The sequence below is a fragment of the Paralichthys olivaceus genome, chromosome 11 (genome assembly GCF_024713975.1).
Source record: "Paralichthys olivaceus isolate ysfri-2021 chromosome 11, ASM2471397v2, whole genome shotgun sequence".
NCBI lineage: Eukaryota > Metazoa > Chordata > Actinopteri > Pleuronectiformes > Paralichthyidae > Paralichthys > Paralichthys olivaceus.
Genome location: NC_091103.1, coordinates 19,518,223 through 19,541,176, shown reverse-complemented (window position 1 = coordinate 19,541,176; position 22,954 = coordinate 19,518,223). Strand labels below are relative to the sequence as shown.

The following is a 22,954-nucleotide window of genomic DNA, read 5'->3' as shown; positions in this document are numbered from 1 at the left end:
CACACACACACACACACACACACACACACACACACACACACACACACACACACACACACACACACACACACACACACACACACACCAAAACAAAAGAAGTGACAGACAGGATTTATTCATCCAGACAATCAACAAAGTTTCCTGTGGCCATATTGACAAGTGCTTCATAGTCATTATTCAATTGACTTCTTACAGAGTTTACTCTACTATTATTATTATTGTTATCATTATTTTGTATATCAATATTAGTATCCTCTGTTTATTGAGCACATGCTGGACACTTCAGTATGTTTCTGATTAGTTATAGTTTCATCTATACAGAGTCACGCTCAGTGAAAACCTCTCCCACACAAATACTGAAGAGGTGCAGACGTTTTAATCATTACCATTTCGCCTCTTTCGATTTGTCAGAATTGATAAGTAATGGGCGGTCAGAGCCATCGCCTTAATTTTAGAAATACTGAGGTGATGAGTCCAAATTCCCACATTGTGACTCCTACCAAATTACCTTTCAAACAGCCATCAAGGAAAAAAGTTTGAAAAAGGTTTTCTTATTCTCATCTCTCTTAAATCATTTTTTAGAATTTTTGCTTTTTATTTTCTATTTCATTCATTTAAATTCGCTTTAGGTTTGACCTCCCTTGATGGTCTGCATGCTGTTTCATCTGCTGCTACACATTCATATAATTGAACTGGTAAAAATAATAAATTCATTTTAATTCAGAATGTGTTTGAGTAGTCAAATTTAAAGATAAAAAATCACATCAGTGACAAACATAGTTGTTTGGCCCACTGGATACAAACTCTCTATTGTGTAATCTTGATGACATTAGAAAAGAGTTTATGAAATGCAATGCATACTGGGAATAATCCAACAATGATTATATACAGTACATGCAACAACTATGTGTTGCAACTCTGTCCCAAGACTTTTGTGTAACTTCTGCAGCAAACTGCTTGAATGTGCACCAATTTGGTCAATTGTATTTACAGTTATTACAAAGAATATTGTCCCCTCTGCTGACATGAATACTTAAGTTTAAATACCCTTCACCAAAACACACCTCTATATACTTAAAGTCTTACGGGTAAAATTAATTCCTCCATTTTATAAAAGGCCTTGAAACCAATTTGCACAAAATGTCTGCATGCATATGAAGTTGGTAACTGGTTTTGTTATTTGAGTTTGTGTGTTTCGCAAATAGTGAATACCAGTTAATACTTGTATAAGGAGAGGAGGAAAGAGTTGCTGTGCTTTATGATGGGTTCATGATGGTACAGTCCAAACCTAGAACTAATCCATCACCCCATGAGGAGACAGTTTTATAACTGCCCACTTTGAAATGATTTACATGTTTTAAACTGTGAAGGGATTTATTGCTGAATAATTTCGTTGAAATGCGTTTTTGTTTCTGGTTAAAAACGATGTGTAATGCGGCACAGTTAAAGTTACTAGCTGCAAAGTGTTAGCTTCGGCTACAGTGAATGTGCTAGCTTAAAAATGTTCTGAGTACACGAAAATGATAGAGATTGCACTGTTAACCCTTATAAATGCCGCATGTGCCATAAATAAAACCTGTCGCCACCATTCCCAAACTACTACGCCTCCGTGTCCGTTCCTTTGGAACACAACCGCCCGCACCGGATGGGCAATTTAACAAGCAACACAACGCAGAGCAACAGCGGGTCGGTGGAGGACATGAGAGAGGGTTACACTTACATTAAAGAAATGTATTTATGAGAAATCACGGTTCACTTTTTGTATGAAAAACATCTGCAGCTTTGCTGTGACTCTGTGTGTTGTTTGTTTTTCTTTTAAAATATGTCAAAGGTCACCTCCGGATTGTTTTCTCTGCCTAGTGAACCATTTACCTTTTCCTCTAGTCAATTCATGTGATGACAACCAGTGATGTGACACAATACAAATAGACAAATTAAATGTATTGCTAGGCTACTGTAGTGCATTGAAATGTAAGGCACATTGTGTCCACTCCTGTTTCATGTACTGTACGTTTAGGATATTTTCAGCAAATATTTGAAAAACCGACGCTGAGCTTTGGGACATGAAACACATTCTACCACATTCTGACATGACTTGTATAAAACTACAGAGAGCAGAACTAAGAACAGAACATGATATGCTGAGCCAAGGAATTCCATGTTCTTCGGAAGAAGTGTTTCTGTAAAAGTGCTGACAGTAATTATGTTGCATCGGTGGTATGCTGAGATGAGAGAAGCTTTCAATTTGTTTCCCTGTAATTCTGAGTTTATAAGCCAGTGTGGGCTTTCAACAATCACACAAATAGACCACGCAATTGGCTAATTGTTTACGACGTGCAAAAAACAGTGATTCGTAGAGCTTTGACAAGAACTGCATTCTGCCACTCTGTTCTGTGACCAGTTTTATCTGCTCCGCATGCCCCCATACTTTCAAAGCACCCATTTATAAAAATATAAACATTTAAATACTATTTTAAAAAGTGTCCTGTGTGCTTTTTCTTCCAATTTACCTGCAACAGCATCTTGATGATCTTGTTCATATTAATTTAATCACATCTGTATTACATTTACAGATGTAATATCTGTAATATATATTTATCGACTTGATACACGTCCTCACAAGTTATTCTCAGACATCTCAGAGAATATATCTAAAATATAAGCATTCCATTAGATATTGTAATGACCTAATATATATTGTATAAATATATATAAATATGATGCATTTTTGAATTCCCCTGTATGACAATATACTCTACTTCTTAGTTCAACTGTTTTCACATTTATGTAATTAGCAGGAGTTCTTGAGAAACAAATAAATAATGTACTTAAGGAAATAAGCATGTACATTAAATGTTATGTGTCAGAAATCCAGATTTCAATGTGGCACCAGACAAACTTTGATCAACATCAACTGCAGTAGACAAAGATCCTGATACAGTTACCTCCAATAGACACTACAATGGCACTCAGTTATCTAGTTCTTATAGTACAGATATAAAAGAAGAAAGGAAGTAGTGGTCTTATGATTTAATTATTATGAAACATAGTTAAAGACAGAGAAAAAATACTCAATTAACAACTGTTGAAAGACAAAATGTACTATTTAATTTCCATGCACAGACCCCATCCCTACAAAGTTTGGTGCACAATGCATAGTTTATGGTCTGCACAAAACTGCTGAAGGGTTTGACTGTGAAATTGCAGACATTACGCCACCTTGTGGAGATATTTCTGTCTGCATCCTGGTCAGGTATTAGAGATGAATTTTTATTTGTGTTGAAAGTAGCAGACTCTGACGCTGGAGTCATTTTACTTGGGTCTTACTTGGGTGCGATAAACAGAAAAAAAAATACAGAATCAAAACAATATTTGGTTTAACCCTGTAACTTGACAAACACACCAGACTGTTCCAAATATCCTGGAGAAGTTCTCCTGTGTCTCCTCATGTCAGTTCAGACTGACTCCATGATGTTGAGATCAGGGCTCGGTTGCGACCACACCCTCTGTTGTTGTTTTTAGACTTCTTACTCTCCAAGTTAATTCTTGTTTGGGCTCATTGTCATGCTGATTAAGGACTAATCAGACACCTCCCCCATATTTCTGTGTGATAGATAAGGATCCAAACATATAGAGTGCTTAAAACATTTGCACAGTACTGTAGTAGTTTGCTATTGTCACTTTAAATCAAGAAGTTAAGCTTTTTATAAATCTTATACACTGGACCTTTAAAAAGGTTCAGACAATGTGCCTATAGTAGGCCTATAAGGATAATGCAGAATTTCTCCTCATTACATTAACCTCAATTTATTGTCAAATCAAAGTATATATCAAACAAAAGCGCTACATATATTGCAAAATTGATTATTCTGCTCAGGTAAACAGGCACTGGCCTATCTTCTTTGATTATTGGTGAAGTACATTGACTAGAATATTCTTGATTTGATATCAAAGCGCTGCATGACCAGCAGCAGGTTACATCTCTGACCTGTTCATTCCTTATTCCAGTCACCGCTCTCTATTTTACATTTGCAGCACTGGCCCCAGCTGGGATTTGCCCCTGAAGAGCCCCTGTCCTACTAACTAGTAAAAACAATACTCACAATAAATATGACAATCTGTCTATTTTCAAACCTTTTTAGAAGTAAACAATGCGTTTGAACAAGAAACTATTTTCAAAATATGTTGAGTGAGGTGTGAGTTTGCTTAAAAACACCAACATGACATCAGGACCTAAATGTGCACTTCACTAAATTAGGAATTGTGCACAGGTGTTATGTCGTGTTCCATTAAACCTCAGAGCTCGAAACCTTGAAGTTGCAACTGGAACGCCCCCTCAAATTGGAATTTTGACTTGGACCCCCGACTTCGAAATCCAGTATGGCCCCTTCAAATATCAACAATAGTGAAAGCTGTAGTTTTAACAGTTTATCAGCACTACTCTCGTTAGATGTGTGGTACACATAGTACTGTCCAATTGCTTTCTGTGGACGCTTTACTTATGTGTTAGTATGCGTGAAATGTAGCGCAATGCATTATTCTGGTTCTGCTAACAGTGGCTAGCTGGCTAACATAAACATTGTTCCTGTGTCACTGGAACACTATCAACTCGGGTTATCCGGGTGTGAAGTCTGTCCAAGGTGCAATGGAACCATAGACTGTATATAAAGAATGGAACTCAGCATCAGTCATTCACCTGGCCCCTCTGTGCAAATTGTGGGGCCCTGATGGCCCTGATGGCCCTGATGCAGAAAAATCCTAGACCCGCCCCTGTCTCCTCTGGACAGTCCCTGTTGTTGTGTTTGTCACGTGCTGCTGCAGAGGAAGCGTCAGTGTCCTGCGGCAGCGTCACATGAGCTGCTGTTGTGTGTCACGTGAGGCGTCGCTTCAGCAACATGGCTCCAGTTCGCTCAGAGCTCATCGCCTCCGCTGTGCGTGCCCGCGCTGCGTCCGTCTGCTGACACGCACCCGGAGACACCGGGACACGCAGGGAGCTCCCGCAGCTCCCGCAGCATGTCGTCGTGTTGTGGAGTTCGTGCGGTACAAAGTCAGCGGTGCGTGAGACCGCCGCCGGCGCTGCACCGTTAGCTTAACGCTAGCTAGCTGCACAGGCTAGCTGTCATCTGCTACAAGTGGTGGGAGGTAAATATGAAACAGTGCGCTGTTATTGTGTGATTACACTGTGGCCATGTTTAACATGTGTAAGCACGGTTATTTGAAACTGTGTCGTTCTATATAACTGCTCTATGTTTGTTTGAGCGAGCATTTCATAGCGTTAGCATCTTCGGTAAGCTAACTATTGCATCAAGTTGACGTTACTTCCCCAATTGTCTGAACTTCTTCTTTAAGCTGTTGCTGCTACGTTATGTAAAGTGTTGAATAAGCTGCCATTAGCTGTATCATATTAGCTTATTATAGTATCTACAGTTTAAGTTGACCGCTACTGTCTCTTGGCTGTTATCTCTTGACAGCCAGCTAGCAACCCAGCTAACGCTTTACAAAATAAATTCAAAACTTGTAGCTGCTGTTACTGTGTGAGTGTTGAACTAGACGTAACTAAAGTAGCTCTACACTTGATAAAGATAGTTTGAGATCACTGAAGTTTAAAACGGGAAGTGTGTCAGGAAACCTGCCACCATCCGGGTGTTGATTGGTTTATAAGGCAGAAGAAGTTCAGTCATGTGAGATGGGATCAAACTTCAGGGTCTAGGACAAGAATAACAACACACACAGTGCACATTCATTCAAATCATATTACTCTTCTGTTGAAAAAACTCTTCACTTTCTCCTCTGTAGAAACTGAACACATTTCCACATGACATGGTAGTATTACAGTTAAAGCATTCACAAAGAAGTTGTCGTTATCTAATTGAATAGTTATGTCTTGCAGAAGGAGAAGAGATTATCTCAACCCTTGATGACCTTGATTTTTTCCCTCATGGACGTCTGAAAATAATCACTGGTGTGAGAGGGTGAGGACAACACAGCTGATCAGTGTGTGACAAGCATTGGAGACTCACCATGGATTGGCTGATGCAGATCGTTGAAAAAGACTTGGGGATTGACCGACGGCAGCAAGGCCCAGGCTCCCGTCCCCGGGAGCTGGTCGCCCTCGTTCCTACGCGCTGGCTGATGGGTCTGAGGGAGAGGAGGGTCATGCGCTGTGCACGCTTTGACAGCATCAGTGAGGCTGAAGTTTCCACATACCTTCAGTGTTCCCAGGCAAAATTGCCTCCTGGCTGGACCCGAGTTTGCATTCAGGGTCTGAGGAAAAGCAAGCTCAGCTACAGATTGTCGAGAGACCCATGCCATCGACAAATGGAATTCATGTCGCAGGATTCTTACGTCAAATCCATGCAGTGTGTGTCACAACATAATGTCAGGTACAGTCAGTTATACAATTGTAATACAATTAATTGTTTACTCAATAAGGTTACTTTTCTAACAAAAGTGCAAACATTCTCTGGTTCTTTCTATTGAAAATTAAGATTTCCTGCTTTTTTCCCTCTTTTTATTATCTTGGGTTTTGTGAACATGCTGGTTGTTTTCACTATTTTTGAACATTTAGTTTTTCGCTATTGCCTAAAATTATTTATGGAGTGCACATTGAAGAAAAAATGGTTCCATTATTAATGGACATTTTTGTGGCAGCCCTTATGTCATAGTAACTTGATCATCACTGTTTTGTTTTTAATTCAGTTAAATCTCTACCTACAATGGGACATTTCCTGTGAAGTGAGGTTGCTTAATCATGCTCTTGTCATGATATTAGGGGTTTAACTTAGTGTCACACTTAACTGTTTGCCTTTTTTAATGTTTTAACTCTTAGATTTCAGTAAAATGACATGCATACATTGCATTTATAGGTTAATGGTGTGAGATTTATGTTAAGTTTAAAAAATGTAAATGATGAATAATTAATGTTGATCATGTTTGAGATTGTAATGTTTCGGTTGTTCCTTTTTTTCAGGAATCTATGGCATGAATTTCATTCCAAACTTGTGCAGCCATATGTAGGAGCCAATGAACAGATGCACGTTGCAGCTGTAGATGCAGTACGTCATGCTCTACAGAAGCTCTTCAATTGCACTTTTATTTCATCTGAGAGAGCATCACCATCACTTTCTCCAGCCAGAGAGAGAGAAAGCATCTTACCATCCAGTTCATCTTACTTTTCCAAGTCCCAGTCTGACCATCTGTGTCCAAATGTTCTGCCTGCTGAGTGTCTGCTGGAGACGGCGGAGATGTTGTACGTAATTCTACCATATACTCAGTATTCACTCCAGGATATTGTCTCCTTCAGCCCAGCCAAGCTCGCTAACAGCCATGCCAAAGTGTTGTTCATCCTCTACCAGCTGATAATAGCTCTGCAGGCATGTCATGCAGCAGGTCTGTCTTGTGGAGAGCTCTCTCTGCTGGACATAGCAGTAGATGAGCAGCTCTGCAGCCGTCTCAAGCTCAACCTCGCTCATTATGAGGAACTGGGGAGAGATGGGGATGCAAACAGTAATGCTTCTGGCCGACATGTGCCAAAAAGTGCCCTTCCAAGGGACAGTGTATGTGTGAGCCAAGAGAACAAAATACTTTGCAAAGACTGCTTTGATGAGCTCAAGACGTTGGTTCTGGACTGGGTTCACGGCCGAGTCAGTAACTTCCGCTACTTGATGGAACTGAACAGGTTGGCAGGACGGCGAGAAGGGGACCCTAACTATCACCCGGTGCTGCCATGGGTGGTGGATTTTACTGTGCCATTTGGAAAATTCCGGGACCTCAGGAGGTCAAAGTTCCGGCTCAATAAGGGGGATAAACAGCTGGACTTCACATATGAGATGACCAAAGAGGCTTTGGCAGCTAGTGGGGTTGGTGGAAGTGGTGTAGGTGGGGACCTTAGTGGCTCTGTAGGTGCTGGTGGTACTGGACATTCTGACCACCTCCATGTACCTCATCATATATCTGATGTGCTCTCAGACATCACCTACTATGTCTACAAAGCCAGGCAGACACCCAAGTCAGTGTTGTGCAGCCATGTTAGATCTCAGTGGGAGCCTAATGAATATCCAGCCAGTATGGAGCGCATGCAGAGCTGGACCCCAGATGAGTGCATTCCAGAGTTCTACACAGATCCCACCATTTTCCGCTCTATCCACCCCGACATGCCAGACCTGGATGTGCCTTCTTGGTGCAAGTCTTGTGAGGAGTTTGTTCAGGTCCACCGGCGCCTTCTGGAAAGCAGAGAGGTGTCCCAGCATTTGCATCACTGGATCGACCTCACATTTGGCTTTAAGCTGTCTGGTAAAGAAGCTGTAAAAGCCAAGAATGTGTGCCTGCACCTAGTGGACAACCACACCAATCTGACTACCTATGGAGTAGTTCAACTGTTTGACCAACCCCACCCTCCCCGCTTATCTCCCTCACAATACGCCCCAGCAGAACCTCCTCTCCTTGGCCTTGCTGCTCTTAATGTGCCTTCTCTACACATCCCTCAAATCAACACCATTGCTGACACTGTGGATGGAATGGTGCCAGAGTCCACAGGTTGTGAGTCCAGTGGCTGGACCATGGTAGACAGAGATGATGAGCTGGAACAAGGTACAGAAGCTCTGGACTCATTAGCGTCCACCGGCTCATCCGGTTCTGCATCCTGCTCCGTGCCATTGCCAAGTGTCAGCACAGCGGGAGGTAAAATGGGAGGAGAGCACACAGCACTTATTATATCTCAGTCCCCAAGTTCATTCCCTGGTGATTTTCCTGCTTTACGCAGTTCCATGTTACAAAGAGGTGGGCCAGTGAACAAAAAACATGGGGAGGGAAGTGTAACTGCCTCTGCAGAGGAAATCAAGATCTCCCTCCCTGAAGGCTTCAACCCACTGCAGCCTTTGGAAGAGTTGGAGAAGTTGAACAATTTCCTGGTGAAAAGCCTCCACGCTGAAGTACAGCATCCTGCAGGATCAAGTGAGTGCACAAGAAACTGTGTGATAGTTGAATCTCTAACCTCTCTCACACAGCTCTACCAAAGAGACATGCAGGCCCTGGGTGTTCTCATTGCTGAGATATTCTTCTCCTTTAAACTGAGAGGACTGAAACCAGGCACCCCTCTCAGACAGCGTTTCCAAGCTGTTATGAAACTATGCTCTGCCAGCCTCCGGGATGTGCCACTGTCTTTGCATCATGCTCTTGAGACACTGCTGCTAATAGAGAAGCACTCTGGAATAGCACATAGAGAAGTACCAGATTGTCCACATCCACTCCTCTTCAAATATGATCCCATCTGTGATGGTCTCCCTCCTCCAAACCCCTGCCAGTTACTGAGCTCAGTCATCACCCCTTTTCCATTTCCCTCCTATTTTTCAGCACTTCATGATTTTATCTTTTCCTACCACACTAAGATGGAGATGACATGTAGCACTCAAGGAAGAGATGTTGTCTTTCACCTGTGGCAGCAGCTTGAGACTCTGTTACGTGGTAACATCACAGCTGAAGGTCTTGAGATTCTCTTGCCCTTCATTCTAGCCCTCATGCTTGAGGAGTCCACAGCTGTATACGCTGCCTGGTACCTTTTTGAGCCCATCTCTAAAGTACTTGGTCCCAGAAATGCAAATAAGTATTTACTGAAGCCACTGATCAACGTGTATGAAAACCCTCATTGCCTGCGAGGACGTTTCTATCTCTACACTGACTGTTTCATTCTGCAGCTGATTGTGAGGCTCGGCCTGCAAGCCTTTCTGTCCAGCCTCCTTCCGCATGTGTTGCAGGTCATCACCGGCTTTGAAAGCTGCGTCTCAGGCTCTGGTGGGGATGCGTGTAAAGGCCTGAGGTCTGGCACATGTAATCTAGGAGAGGAAGAGGAAGAAGAGTTTCAGTGTGGTGAGGTGAGGCCATCGTCTGGATCTGTTAGCGGGAATATGGGGGGCAGCAGTGGAGCCAGTGGAGTTGGGGGAGTGGGGGACACAGGGCTGGTCGACTACTCCTCTGGCATCAGTCTCAATGATCAAGTGTTCCTCTCAGAGGCAGAAGACTTTCAGAATGGTTTCTATGTTAGCAGTGGAGCAGGAGTGGCTGCTGGGAAACAGCATAGTCCGAACTCTGCCAACAAGGATCAAGACCAGGAGTCCATAAGTGTGGGGAAACTAAGTGACAAAAGCAGCACAAGTGAACTTTCACTGGGTGATGGAGACTCAATACGGGATCGAGCCAGTCTCAAATCAGCCGACAGCAGCCAGGACCTGAAACATGCGAGTGAGGGAGAAGAGGGAGGAGAGATGGAGGAAGAGGAGGTGACTGAGACTAATGAGGGTAAAGAGGGGACAGATGACTCTATTGTACCCGACCCGGAACTCACTCTTTCTGGTTGTACAGAAGCCTCGGGAGCCACAATTGTTACTCTAGAGGGTGAGTTTGTTAATGGAATGGCACTGGAAGAGACAGAGAAAGGCATTGTGGGAGAGCAGGAGGATGACCATGATCTGGCAGAAGACACTGAGGAGAAGGAGCAAAAGATTCTTCTAGGTGGGTAAATGATGGATGTTTTTGTAAAGCATGTGTTGATCAACTGATTAACTGATCATTTTAACGTTTTAAACATGTTTCCAAACACAGACACAATCTGCAAAACAGTTCGATGGCTCTCAGCGAAGCTCGGACCAACGGTGACGTCTCGATACATAGCCAGAAATTTGCTGCGATTGCTCACCAATTGTTACATTGGTATGAAAATTCACAACATAAAAGTCTCATCTCACCATTTGCACACTAACCCTAGCACATCATCTGGAGTTTGTCCAACCAATGTTAACTGACACTGTTTTTCGATTTCTTCTTTTTCTTCTCATGTTCTCTGCCTGTAGGGCCCAGGAACCACCAGTTTGTGGCCCCTGCATCTGAGGAGAGCAGTCTGGACAGTGTAGGAATGGGCAACGTGTATGAGAAGAAACCTGTGGTCGGTGATCAGACAGCAGGACCTGTGTTAGACTGTCTTATCTACATAGCTCAACTTTATGGCGAACCTGTACTGACCTATCAGTACCTGCCTTATATAGGATATCTGGTAAGAGGAGAAAATCATACCTAAAATATAAATGTGGTGCATAACCACCACCAGTCCCACCACTACCACCCTCTCCTCTTTTTGCCCTAATAAGCTATTTTGCTTCTTCATGGTGAATTCTTCGTTCTGAAATATAACTCATGAAATGCTTTTTTAATCGTACCAATGTGCTTGTTTTCCAGGTGTCTCCACCATCTTCGCAGCGTCTTAACACACGTAAGGAAGCAAGTCTGCTGGGAGCTGTTGCACTAACACAGAAGATCATTGTCTTTCTCTCTGATACCACTTTGATGGACATGCTTATGAAGATCAATCAGGATGTGCTTCTGCCACTGCTCGACCTGCTCACCACCCCCAGTATGGGGTAAATAGCAAAACATCTCTATACACATTCATACATGTATTTTGTGGCAACACAAATGATGGGGATAATTCAAACCTGACCTGTCAAATGTCAGTGTTATGTAACATATTTAATGTAACATATTTAAAAAAAAATTATTTGATATTTGTCATATACTTGAACCTTTTACAATTTTTTAAAGTATTTTACCTTTACATGTTTGTGTCAAAAAACTAATCATAAAACAAGCTTTAATAGATCTGTTATTCATCCTGTGCTTGGTTGTATCCATTCTGCTGTTCACAGGTTCCCCAGCGGGGTGCAGACACGCACTGCCGTCTGTCTCAAGACGCTCAGCCTTATGGCTCTTATCTGTCTGCGCATTGGGAGGGAAATGGTGCAACAGCACATGGCTGACACTCTGCGTCGCTTCTTCGCAGTTTTCTCTCTGCTGCATTGTCTGCAGCCCCAGGTACTCACACAGGCACACATAGGGACTGACTAAGTTTACTTCTCTGTAAAAAATGACACAATGGTGGATGAAAATATGCATAAATAAAAGAGAAGAGTGAGACATAAGAGGATAGGACCTGTCTGACAGACAAAAAGAGAGAAAGCATTTGTGAGTATGGCAGGATGGTTGTTCTTGTTGTATCAGATGATTTAGTTGTTAATAATTTTACTTACATTTCTTATGCTGTAGCTGGACAGCTCCCCTCGCAGGATTGTGGGAGAAGTCACGGTGGTGGATGTTTGTACACCTCAAGAGTCAAACGTGACATATGAGTTGGGGGTCTTGGAAGAACTGCAGACTGTATTTAATCCTGAGATGGCCCACGCCTCCTACATCCCCTTCTACTGTCTTATAGGTTGGAAATTATAGGCTTCATCTTTTGTCAAATACAAAATACCCTTAACTGCAGAGAGACTGCGTAAACTGATCAATTCAAATATACCTTTAAACTTCATGTAATGAATCAGTCTTTTTTTTGTGATTTCTGAAGGTGACATGGCAATTCGTAAGCTGGTTCCCAACCACGAGCTGGTCTGGCAGTTGGCTCAGTCTTACCATCAGAGTGTGAGCCAGGGGACTACAGAGATGAATACCACAGCAATGTCCAGGGCAGAGCTGCCTCCATCCTCCATGGGGCTTTCTTCTGGTTTTGGTAGAAGGGTCAGTTGCAGCCCCTTTCCCGCACCCTCAAGTAGCTCCACACTGCTGGGAGACTCCATCCCTGAGTCAGGAACGTTTGGGAGCCACCTGGTTGGAAATCGTATCCAAGTGCCCCGAGATGCTGATTATGGCACTAGTCCCAACCTGGGCTTGGCCAACTCTTGGGGACGCACCAGCCATACCACCCCGATCATAACCACTTCCTCAACCTTCACCACTCCATCTGTCGGCGCATTAGCTTCCTTTTCCAATGCCTGGGTGACAGGCTCCAACCTGGAGGAAAGTGCCCTGAAGCAAGAACTCCCTCGCAGTGGCCGCTCCCTGCAGGGCAACTGGCTGGCCTACTGGCAGTACGAGATCGGGCTCAACCAACAGGATCCACATTTCCACTTCCACCAGATCAGACTGCAGAGCTTCCTGGGTCACTCAGGCACCACAAAGTGTTTGTCACCACTGGCAGGAGAGGATTACTTTCTTTCTGGTAGTAAAGACAAGACTGTGAAGCTTTGGCCTCTTTATAACCATGGTGATGGAACACAGGAAGTGGAGCCCAGGCTAACGTACACCGACCATCGAAAGTCAATCTTCTATGTTGGACAGCTCGAGGCTTCTCAGGAGGTAGTCAGCTGTGATGGCACAGTGCACCTGTGGGACCAGTACACAGGTACAGAATATCAAGCACAGTGCATGACAGCTCACTAATAGGAATGTGCATCTGGAGCTTATAGTTTGTTTGCGTACTTTTCTATGTAATTAATTTTTTTTGTCCTTAGGCAAGCAGATCCGCTCATATGAAGCCGTGGACGGAAAGAATCCGATTACAGCTGTCACTACGATGCCAGCTCCACACTGCAGTGTTGTGTTTGGGAGTGCAGATTCTGTTCTCCGCTTCATTGATCCTCGCAAACCAGGATTGCAGGTAGCAATTTCACATAGCAAGCTCATTCTGTCAAGACCTGTGCTGTTTAATATCTAGAAATGATTAGCTGCTAGTGATTACAAAAACAGTAGCACTTTTTATTTTTACACTTCTCCACTAAATACTTATTTCAGTCTTGACATTGACAAATCTTTCCCTGTTTCCCCAGCATGAATTTCGTCTGGCATATAGCAATTTGAGTGCTGGGCTCATCCGCTACCTGGCAGTGAGCCCTTCAGGACGCACAGTGGCGGCAGGTTTCTCTTCTGGGTTCATTGTTCTGCTAGACGCACGCACCGGGCTGATTCTAAAGGGCTGGCCAGCTCATGAGGGAGATATCCTCCAAATGAGGGTACATTTGCAGTGTGTGTTCATTTTTAGATGTAGTTTTCTATTTGTTACATCTCTATCACTGAATAGAGATGAATCTGGAACACGACCTCAGGAGGAACTCCGGAGAATTGAGTCCGGACTTTCTCCAGAGGTTGCCTTTTATCCATGAATATGGAGCAAGAGACTTTGCTCAGAGGCATTGACAACAGGAACAAATCCTCCAGAGGATTCAGGTGAGGGGTGGTGCAGCAGTCAAAGGCAGGACACAATATTTATACTTCTGTGGAAATACCATGTTTTTTAATTTTTTAATTTATTTTTTTACAGTACATCAACACTAGCGCCGGTTCTTATCACCACCAACTCTCTTGACATCTTCGTGTGTCTTCTGCGTGTGTTGTACTGTTTCTTTGTCCTGAGATATCTGTACATGTTTTTGTGTCTGTCGCGTGTTAAGAAAAGTAAACAACACCCCCACTCACTCGCTGTGAATCCTATGGAGGATCTCCTGCTGTGTTCTCATATTTATACTCATGGGCCAGATGGAGAAAGTCTGCAGAAATTCTAAGGCAGCAGACGCAGAATCCAGAGAATCTCTGAGTTTGGTGCATGAAAGCATCTTGGGTAACATATTAGTCATTGGTGTGCAATTAATAGAAATAGTTAGTTTAACATTTCTTTTACATTATGTAAATACTCTTCATGTTCTTAGACTGGGGAAGTTAACATTAGTTTCAGCAGAATTCATAAATATATAGATGAGGGATTTTAGAATAGTAAATAGTGTAAGAAATGCTCATAGGCTTATAATTAATGTAAAATGCCTAACGGTCCAGAAAGCAGGAAGAGAACTTGTAAAAACATGAATGAAAACTTCTGACTAAGAAAACAGTTTGCTGTACCTGGTAACTGAGGTAGCCTAAAATAATTTTGAATAAACATAAAACGCTATTAGTTGCAGCATATAAGTAATTTTACCCTTATTCTTAAACAAACATTCTGATATTTTCCGAAAATGTTTACATTCAGAGCCTCAAGTTTCAAATGCAAAAGTTGATGGAGCACCCTGACACAGACAAGTTAGCTAATGATTTTTGTGAAAATATCATATTGGTGGTTGACCTGTGGTATGTTAAGTGCCGTTTGTAAAGTTAATACTTTACTTTTTTACATTTTAACAAATTGCAGCCACATCAAAGACTTCACCGACAAGGTTTTAGTTTGTTGCAATGGGGCTGTTTTCAAAAACGAAAGCAAAGCACAATCAGACTTTCCGGTAAACAAACTGCAATTCACAACCCACGCAGTGCACATTAGTCAGGTACTCACTGTTGACTCTCTTTATCTGACTAACCCACAATATATGTGAATAACTAACTTTTGTCTGCATTGATTCATGGGTTATTTAATGCTAAAACCTATTTTGAATGCACAATGAGAGTTTTTGGAAGTTTTCTCCAGCACTGACCAAAAAATGAGACGCTTCTTGGAAAAACATCACATCGTCTGCTAGAAGGTGTCTCAGTCAAGTGACAAAAATTCAAGGAGACAATCAGCCAAGTGGCTTTTGACATCCCCCAGAGGTAGTGATCCAGAGATGGTGAAAGTTGTACCCAGCAAACTGTTGTCAACAGAACGCAAGGATGAGCAAACTTTATTTAACCCCAATTTAGGTCAAGGATTGTATCTCTAGTTTTAAAGGCACAAGTTTAGGCAAACATGGACACAAGTTACTCATTAGAAAGCTCATGGCGGTTCTCATTTGCACGTTCATATTACTCAGACTTTCCCTCCCCCGACGCTTATCAACCAGTGGCTGCTGTCATATTAATCTAGAAAATTAATTTCGATCACACTGCTTGTCAGATGTTTTAATATTTTCATTTAAGTTCCATAGAAGGACAGTCAGTCAGTAACTAGACGATACCAGCGAGAAATGAAAAGAAGACAATAGATCCGTGTGCTGTTGTTGTCTTTTACACTTTTAAATATTATGTTTAGTTCAGGTTTTTATTATATTCTGTAATGTCAGCATGTTTTCAAAGAAATGTTGTAGTTGCATTGCATCGGTATTAATTATAATTTAATATTCTATTCTATTTTGCCATAACTGGGATATGGCTTCAGCAGTCAGTGACTTGTTTTTTCTTGTTTTTTCTTTTCAGGCTGCTGAGGGAAACTTGGTCATCACTTCATCCACTGATTACACACTTACTGTGTGGAAAGATCTGGAAAACAAGCCTATACGCCAATACAAGTCGCAGTCTGACCCTATCCATGCCTTTGACCTTTACGGTTCGGAGATTGTAACTGGAACAGTGGCTAACAAGATTGGGGTGTACTCCATGGCAGATATCTCCCTGAGTCCTGTCAGCAGCACTAAGCTGAGCTCGGAGAACTTTCGTGGAACTCTGACCAGCCTGGCCGTCCTGCCCACCAAGAGGCTTCTGCTGCTGGGCTCTGAAAATGGCGCAATTCGCTTATTGGCTTAAATCAGTGGTTCCCAGCTACACTCGTACTGCTGACCTTTTAAAGCTAATTTACAAAGACAGCAGGTGTCAGAAGTCTCTCTGTCCCTTTTCCTGTGCTTGAGGTCAGTTGTAATGATTGGGATGGATGTCACATTTTCTAAATTGCTCTTTGAACAAAGCAGCACCAGTAGTGGTGTTTCTACAAGCTTCGCGTCTACGGAATCTCGCCTCCGGCTGTTGGGACTGCATTTAATGGCCACACTATGATGTACAGTAAATCCCATGATTTAAAAAAGCCTATGTATGTATAAAAAGTATATAATTGGAAACTCTTGACAAGGTCAATTCTTCTTTTGACTTGGTCCACTATTCTGTTCAAAAGAATGAATCAGAAGCTCAGGAAGGTGGAACCAAACCTGGTTCTTTTATAGTGTTTACACTTTCCAAATAGATGCATAACAACACCAAAAATACATCGACCTCGCGTTTCATTTCCCTTGACATCAGAATACATGCATATCCAAATGCACTGATTAAACTATGCAGTATTTGTGTACAAGTGTGTCAACATATCTCCATTTTCCACAAGAGTTTTTTCAAAGTAGGTTGTTTGTACGCTTGCTGTTTCGATGACGTCTTAGAGTGGAGAAACTTCAGCTGTTGTCACTCATTTAAGTCAGTTACCAACGCACAGCCTTTATTCTACTGCACATGTATGGCCTGAATTGTAACATTTAGATTCTCACTCAGATTTTAAAGACTGAATGTTTTTATCTACTAATAAATTACTTGAACTTTGCTTTGGGATTTTCTAAACTGTGTTTAGGGATTCTTGATTTCCGCAGTTAGCACCAGTAGCAACATTGGGCGAGTGGGAATCTCGGCAGATGCCATTTGGACTGGGTGTGTCAGTTTGTAGACACAACTTTCTAACTTCTCACTACAACAGCTGACATAGTCAATGCCAAGATAAACAGTTTGTATTTTAACATTTATATGTAACTGCACATGAACATGTCGAGAAAAGTTATACATCAATAAAAATGTGGTTCAACTTGCTCCTTATTGTGTAATACAAATTCATGTACACTAGTGATTTATGTTCCTTAAATCAAGCACAGTTTTCATAAAACCCATAATGAATCTACACAGGGTTTCAAAGCCCAGTATTATCCAACAATCAAAGCTTTGCTCTTTGTATGATTTCACCACTGTTGTAAAACACATTTTGCCTACTTTTCTAATTATTTGCCCAAAGCTCAAAATGCTTTGACAAGTGTACCACACTTTTGATATGTTGTGTTTTTTGTAAACCTGAAGTGAAAAGCTCAATCGTGAAACAATCAGTTTGATTTTAAAGTAAAGTTTGTAGTTGCACGAACAATGTTGTTACAACAGATCCAGGATTTATGTGGACATTTTAGGAGAAATGCTTATTTATTAACTGGTTTAATAAAAAATACTACCATCTTGTTTTGTGGTACAGTTGTTTTGTGTGTGATTCACCTGGATTCATCATAACTCCCTCTCTATCCAACCACTGAGTCACTGGAGTTCAGATTGGACAAAGTCCTCTCTTGTGTTTGCAGTTGAATGTCATGTGATGTAGAAGATATCTGCTTAGAAATGAGATCTAATCTGCTGAATATGTGTCTTTTCGTCTTTATCTCTTTAAGCCTGTACGGACATTTTGATCATAACGTACAAACACATCTTTAGTCGAAGCAGTCAAGTCTTTATCAGTTTAGTGGTTGTATCTCAAAGCCAGATGTTTCCGGGAAATGTTGGTTTGTGCTGCCTGTCATCTGATTTCTGACACCGAAGTCATCAAGTAGTATTTGTTTTTCCACACAGTTTGGTTAACCAAGCTTTAAGCTGTCAAAACATTTAGATGTGTCACGAATTTATCAGCAGCCCGGTGACAGACAAAATAGCTGAGTGTGTCAGGCTTCCATATTTAACCTTGGAAGAGTCTCAGTAGCTGCATTTACAAACAAATAGTGGCTTATACGAGGCCCCAATCAATGTAAGTTGATATTTAACTGTTTGCTGTGCAAATGCCAATCTTTGACTCTGAGGAATTCTGCCATCCACGGTCACTTAGTCGCTCCTTTTTTGGACAAGGCAGCAAGTTTTTTTCTATTTAAATTTAAGGTAAGATCAAATACTATATTATTATATAATATTATATTATATATATAATATTTAAATACTGTTTTGGGGACATTATTGTACATTTGAGTGATTTGAAGTTTTGATGGACTAATAGAAATAGCGCTCAGTTATTCGTGAATTTTCATGTTTGTGTTAAGTCTGCAAAAGGGGCTAGGGTACTATATGAGTCATTACTTAGCGATATGTTCTTTTGAATAATAATAGAGACAAATGGAATTTCTGCCCCATGAGGTGAATAGTTAAGTACAGCGTTTTTATTAAATAATAAATCTCAGATATTAGGATGTGTTGTAGGACTGTCTGTGTGACTACACAGACTTTGCAGTTTAATAATGACATTCCTCGTGCATTGTCTACAACAAGCATATTTTATGTTATAGGCAAATTTCCAGTTGTTCTTGGTTCTTCTGACAGAGTGTGAATAATTAAGGAGACAGTTTAAGACCTGCAGAAAATATAAAGATAAACAAAGGTGAGACTGTCATGTTTTATGACTTGATTTTTTTTTTTGTAACTAAAACTGGAGGAGTGAAAACATGTACTTCGGAGGGATGTTGATTTATTTTACAATATACCAAAGCTTTTTTAACAAGAGAGGTGTATTTATTGCTCCATAAAAGTGACAGACATTTTTCAGCCAACATCATTTCTCTTTTCTACAGTTTTACGTTGTAAGGACATGGACCTCCGTCTGACACTCCTGTTGATCTATGTCTGCAGCCATGGAGTCACTGTAAAGCACTGACATAACAAATAAATTAATCATAGCCTGAAGATTACAGTTTAATCTTTTTTGATTTTACAGGTTGATTAGATTATATTGTGTTCTTTCTACTCAACAGAGCATTGAGGTGACCGAAGATGTGTCAGTTCCCCTGGTGCCTCTTATTCCTTTAATGCCAAGCCAGCCTATAGAGGTGAGAGGCCCACTGGAAAACTTTGTAAAAAGCTCACTGTCACAGCAGCGTGCTGCTCATCTGACTTCACAGTTTGGAAAATATGCCCTTGTGCTGAACATTTTATCCTATTTCTGCTTGCAGAACACAGATAATGAAAGTACAGCACAACCAGAAATTGCAGATAACACAGAAGCAACAGCAATTGTGAGTCCGCCCAACGGGGACTCGTCAGAAGAAGTGCAAGAAGAGGGCTGTCAGTCCATCGGCCGGAGCCCAGAATCGAGGGGGGCCATCGCTGCTTCCGTTCAGCGGCTGGGTGTGCAGCTGCTGCAGAACCTGCAAACGACGCCAGAGCAGCCAAATGTCATCATATCTCCTTTCAGCATATCACTAGCCCTGTCCCAGCTGGCTTTAGGTGTGCAAGTCCCTCTGTAGCTTTTACATGACACATTGTCCCAAAGCAGCTTGTGTGCTACACACACTGCATGTAATTACCACGTTTGATTAATCGTGTCAGCAACTTGTCCCAGTTTATAGTCGCCTGGAGACTGTCACTGCTCTCATCCAATTATTGTGCCCCTCTTCTGTACAGGTGCAGTAAATGAGACAGAGGAGCTGCTGATGCATCATCTCCACCAACACACTCTCCCCTGTTATCACCACGCTCTGCATAACGTCTTAATGCAGCTCAGAAACAACGATCTGCAAATTGCCACACGCATCTTTCTGCGCCAAGGTCACTCCCTAAAAAGACAAAAATATTTTTAACTCTACTAAAAGTTGAGACTACAGACCTGCACCTTGCAGAAAGTGTAGCTGTTTATCAAGTGCTGAACTAAAGAGCAGGTTTAAGAGAAATGGAGTCTGAGAAAAGTGTGTGTGTGTGTGTGTGTGTTTATGGTGTGTTTTAGGGTTTGAGCCAAAGCAAGACTTCATAAACGAATCCCAGCGGTTATACGACTCAGATCCAGCTGTGTTGGAGAGCTTGGAGCAGATCAATGAGTGGGTGGAGAAGGCGACACAAGGAAAGATGACTGACTTCCTGTCTGCTTTACCACCCAATGTGCTCCTCATGCTGATCAATGCTGTCCATTTCAAAGGTGAACGAGAAGAGAAATGTCTTAGAATTCTGCCTCTTTTCTGCATTTTGCTGAGGATCCCAATTAGAATAATGAATGTAATGACTTGTGCTTGTGATCAGCTGGATATTTGAGGTATTTTTCTGACTGAAACTGAGACCCTATGTTTCCTACAGGTGAATGGAAAGCTCGATTTGACCCGCGCTTCACCACCAGAGGCGTCTTCTACCTTGACGACAAGCGCATGGTTGACGTTGAAGTGATGGAAGATGCCAAACACCCTTTGAGTTTTTATATTGATAATGAACTGGAAGCTCAGGTGAAACACAAACACTTATTCTTAAAGGTTTCATTGCTGTTCTCAAAGATGCATCCGCCTCTTCTTAAACATGTAGTTTTGAAAGAAACGTAAAACCCTGACGGAACGGCATTTCCTCTCCCTCTGCAGGTGGCGAGATTCCCATTCCAAAAGTCCATGAGCCTGTTGGTGGTCATGCCTTTGTCCGGCCAAATAAACGTGTCTTCTCTCCTCCCAAAACTCAATATCTCGAGCCTGTATGAGCATCTGCCTAAGGAGAGGGCAGTTCAAGTTAAAGTCCCTAAATTCAAACTGGAGTATGGTCAAGAGTTACAGGATGTTTTTACCAAACTTGGTATGAGATGTTTATTTTTGCGTAACTTCACAGATCAGAATGTTGTTATTCAATGAAGCTGCTACAGACTGAATATAAAAACATGTTATATCCCCTGAGCTGAGCCTGTGCTTTCTCCTCTGTTAGGCCTGGGAGAACTGTTCTCCAGTCCCAACTTGTCTGATATGGCGGATGGCCCCCTGCTGGTGTCCAGTGTCATACACAAGTCCAGCATGGAGATTAATGAGGAGGGTGCAGAGGCTGCTGCAGCTACCACTGTGATCATCTCCCGCGCATCCAACCCCTCTTTCCACCTCACCCAACCCTTCTTCTTTGCCCTCATGGACGATATGACTCAAGTACCCACCTTCATGGGCATCATCAACAACCCCAACCCCGGAGCTCCTGTGATGCAGAGAGGAGAATCTGGAAACAAAGATAAAGTGGGATTCCCAATTGACAAGAATCAAGTTGGCGCATTCGGAGGCCCACCTAAGTAGGGACTGGTAACCTGCCTGGGTTTCCCAGTGAAACTCAGACCAAGACCTTCATGATGTACAGATTAAATGTACAATGTCACTTAGCTGGATCAAAGTCTACAAACAAGTATTCCCTTCAATAGTCAAATATTCCTATACAAAATAATTATAACTTTCCTGCATTATATTACATGTCCGGGTCAGGAGACTCAAGAAATGGTTTATACACAGAGTAAATTATCTGCTTTTCTTTTATTTGATATCTTATAGTTTCCATGGTGTCAGCTTGTAAAGCCAAACTGAAAAGTGTACAGCATCAGTGTGCATGAAGTTGACTTTTAAAATGTGTTATGTAATGGCATAATAAACTGAATTGATCTGGATCACATGTCAAGCTTATGAGTTTTGCTGTGAACTATCTTGAATGAAAAATAGAAGGTTGTACTTGCTGACTTTACAGTTCAAGATGTGTAAATTCAACTGGGCAAAATGCAAAAAAGATCGGTGAGGTGAACTGTGGGTCATTTTACATTCTTACATGGGTATTTCCAGCAAAAGACAGTAAATTGTGGTTGTACATAATAGGAATGTGTCCCTTCTTTTAAATGTAATTTGTGGTATTTGTACATTTTACATAATGACTGAATGCAATGTGAATTCAGGTTAAAGTAACCAAATTCCTCTTTTGTAGTAATTATATATATATATATATATTTTAAACAATCAATGTATTGATCATTACCACCTTATTCATATTTTAAACACTGACACAAAAGCACAGCTTATGTGATTCATAAAAATGTATAGATGTATGTTCTTTTTTTCAAAACAACTTTTATTTCAAATTTTTACAATATAGAAACATTACAGGTATGTGTGCAACAGAAAATACAGTGACAGTACAGTTGAATGAACAGACACATAGATAAATTAATACTAGCAAGAATAAATACAAAAGTACATACATACATTATTACATACATACAAATCATCAAATCGTGTAAATTAGCACGATAACAAAAATGCATTTAATTTTTTAAGAATTCCCTGCACCATCATTAGAAATGCATTGATTTGAAAAGAAATCCAACAGTCTTTAAATGTACAGTGTGTAGAATTTAGTGATATCTAGTGTTGAAGTTGCATGTTGCAGCTGAACACCCCTCACCTCACCCTCTCCTTCCAAACATGAAAAAGAACCTGTGGTAGCTTCAGATGTCATAAAAAGTCAAAAGGTGTTTAGTTTGTCCAGTTTGGACTAATGTAAAAAACATGGCGTCCTACGTAGAGAGGGTCCCCTCGATGTAAATATAAAGTATTTAAATATAATGGGCCTTTTCTGGGGTAAAGGAAAATACAATTCATACAATTTAGATGAAACTAACTATTGAAAACATCATGAGGAT

At 41.4% G+C, this 22,954-nt stretch overlaps 2 protein-coding genes across 4 annotated transcripts; both read left to right on the top strand.

Annotated features, from left to right (window-relative positions):
- Nucleotides 1–4,828: 4,828 nt before the first annotated feature.
- Nucleotides 4,829–17,757, top strand: wdr81 (WD repeat domain 81). 2 transcript variants are annotated; one of them, XM_020088227.2, is made up of 12 exons: nt 4,829–5,142; nt 5,891–6,383; nt 6,971–10,506; nt 10,597–10,704; nt 10,845–11,044; nt 11,227–11,408; nt 11,694–11,859; nt 12,091–12,256; nt 12,392–13,225; nt 13,335–13,480; nt 13,650–13,832; nt 15,979–17,757. In XM_020088227.2, exons 2-12 carry the CDS (start codon nt 6,022–6,024, stop codon nt 16,303–16,305), a joined length of 6,210 nt encoding a protein of 2,069 aa, XP_019943786.2. In that variant the 5' UTR covers nt 4,829–5,142; nt 5,891–6,021; the 3' UTR covers nt 16,306–17,757. The 2 variants fall into 2 exon arrangements, with proteins under 2 accessions (XP_019943786.2, XP_069389994.1); XM_069533893.1 differs by having other exon boundaries at nt 4,855–5,142; nt 5,878–6,383.
- A 384-nt stretch (nt 17,758–18,141) lies between these two features.
- On the top strand, nt 18,142–21,936 carry serpinf2b (serpin peptidase inhibitor, clade F (alpha-2 antiplasmin, pigment epithelium derived factor), member 2b). Of its 2 annotated transcripts, XM_020088231.2 has the most exons (10): nt 18,150–18,438; nt 18,840–18,931; nt 19,122–19,192; nt 19,302–19,376; nt 19,500–19,773; nt 19,951–20,094; nt 20,270–20,458; nt 20,614–20,756; nt 20,886–21,090; nt 21,217–21,936. In XM_020088231.2, exons 3-10 carry the CDS (start codon nt 19,139–19,141, stop codon nt 21,567–21,569), a joined length of 1,437 nt encoding a protein of 478 aa, XP_019943790.1. In that variant the 5' UTR covers nt 18,150–18,438; nt 18,840–18,931; nt 19,122–19,138; the 3' UTR covers nt 21,570–21,936. The 2 variants fall into 2 exon arrangements, with proteins under 2 accessions (XP_019943788.1, XP_019943790.1); XM_020088229.2 differs by lacking the exon at nt 18,840–18,931 and having other exon boundaries at nt 18,142–18,438.
- The last annotated feature ends 1,018 nt before the right edge of the window (nt 21,937–22,954 follow it).

Bases quoted from the DNA above. Each gene is read 5' to 3' on its own strand.
- wdr81 (XM_020088227.2), top strand. From the start codon at position 6,022: ATGGATTGGCTGATGCAGATCGTTGAAAAAGACTTGGGGATTGACCGA. The intron at 6,384-6,970 runs GTACAGTCAGTT...CCTTTTTTTCAG, and splicing joins GTGTCACAACATAATGTCAG to GAATCTATGGCATGAATTTC. The intron at 13,226-13,334 runs GTACAGAATATC...TTTTGTCCTTAG, and splicing joins CCTGTGGGACCAGTACACAG to GCAAGCAGATCCGCTCATAT.
- serpinf2b (XM_020088229.2), top strand. From the start codon at position 19,139: ATGGACCTCCGTCTGACACTCCTGTTGATCTATGTCTGCAGCCATGGA. The intron at 19,774-19,950 runs GTGTGCAAGTCC...TCTTCTGTACAG, and splicing joins CCTGTCCCAGCTGGCTTTAG to GTGCAGTAAATGAGACAGAG. The intron at 20,459-20,613 runs GTGAACGAGAAG...TGTTTCCTACAG, and splicing joins CAATGCTGTCCATTTCAAAG to GTGAATGGAAAGCTCGATTT.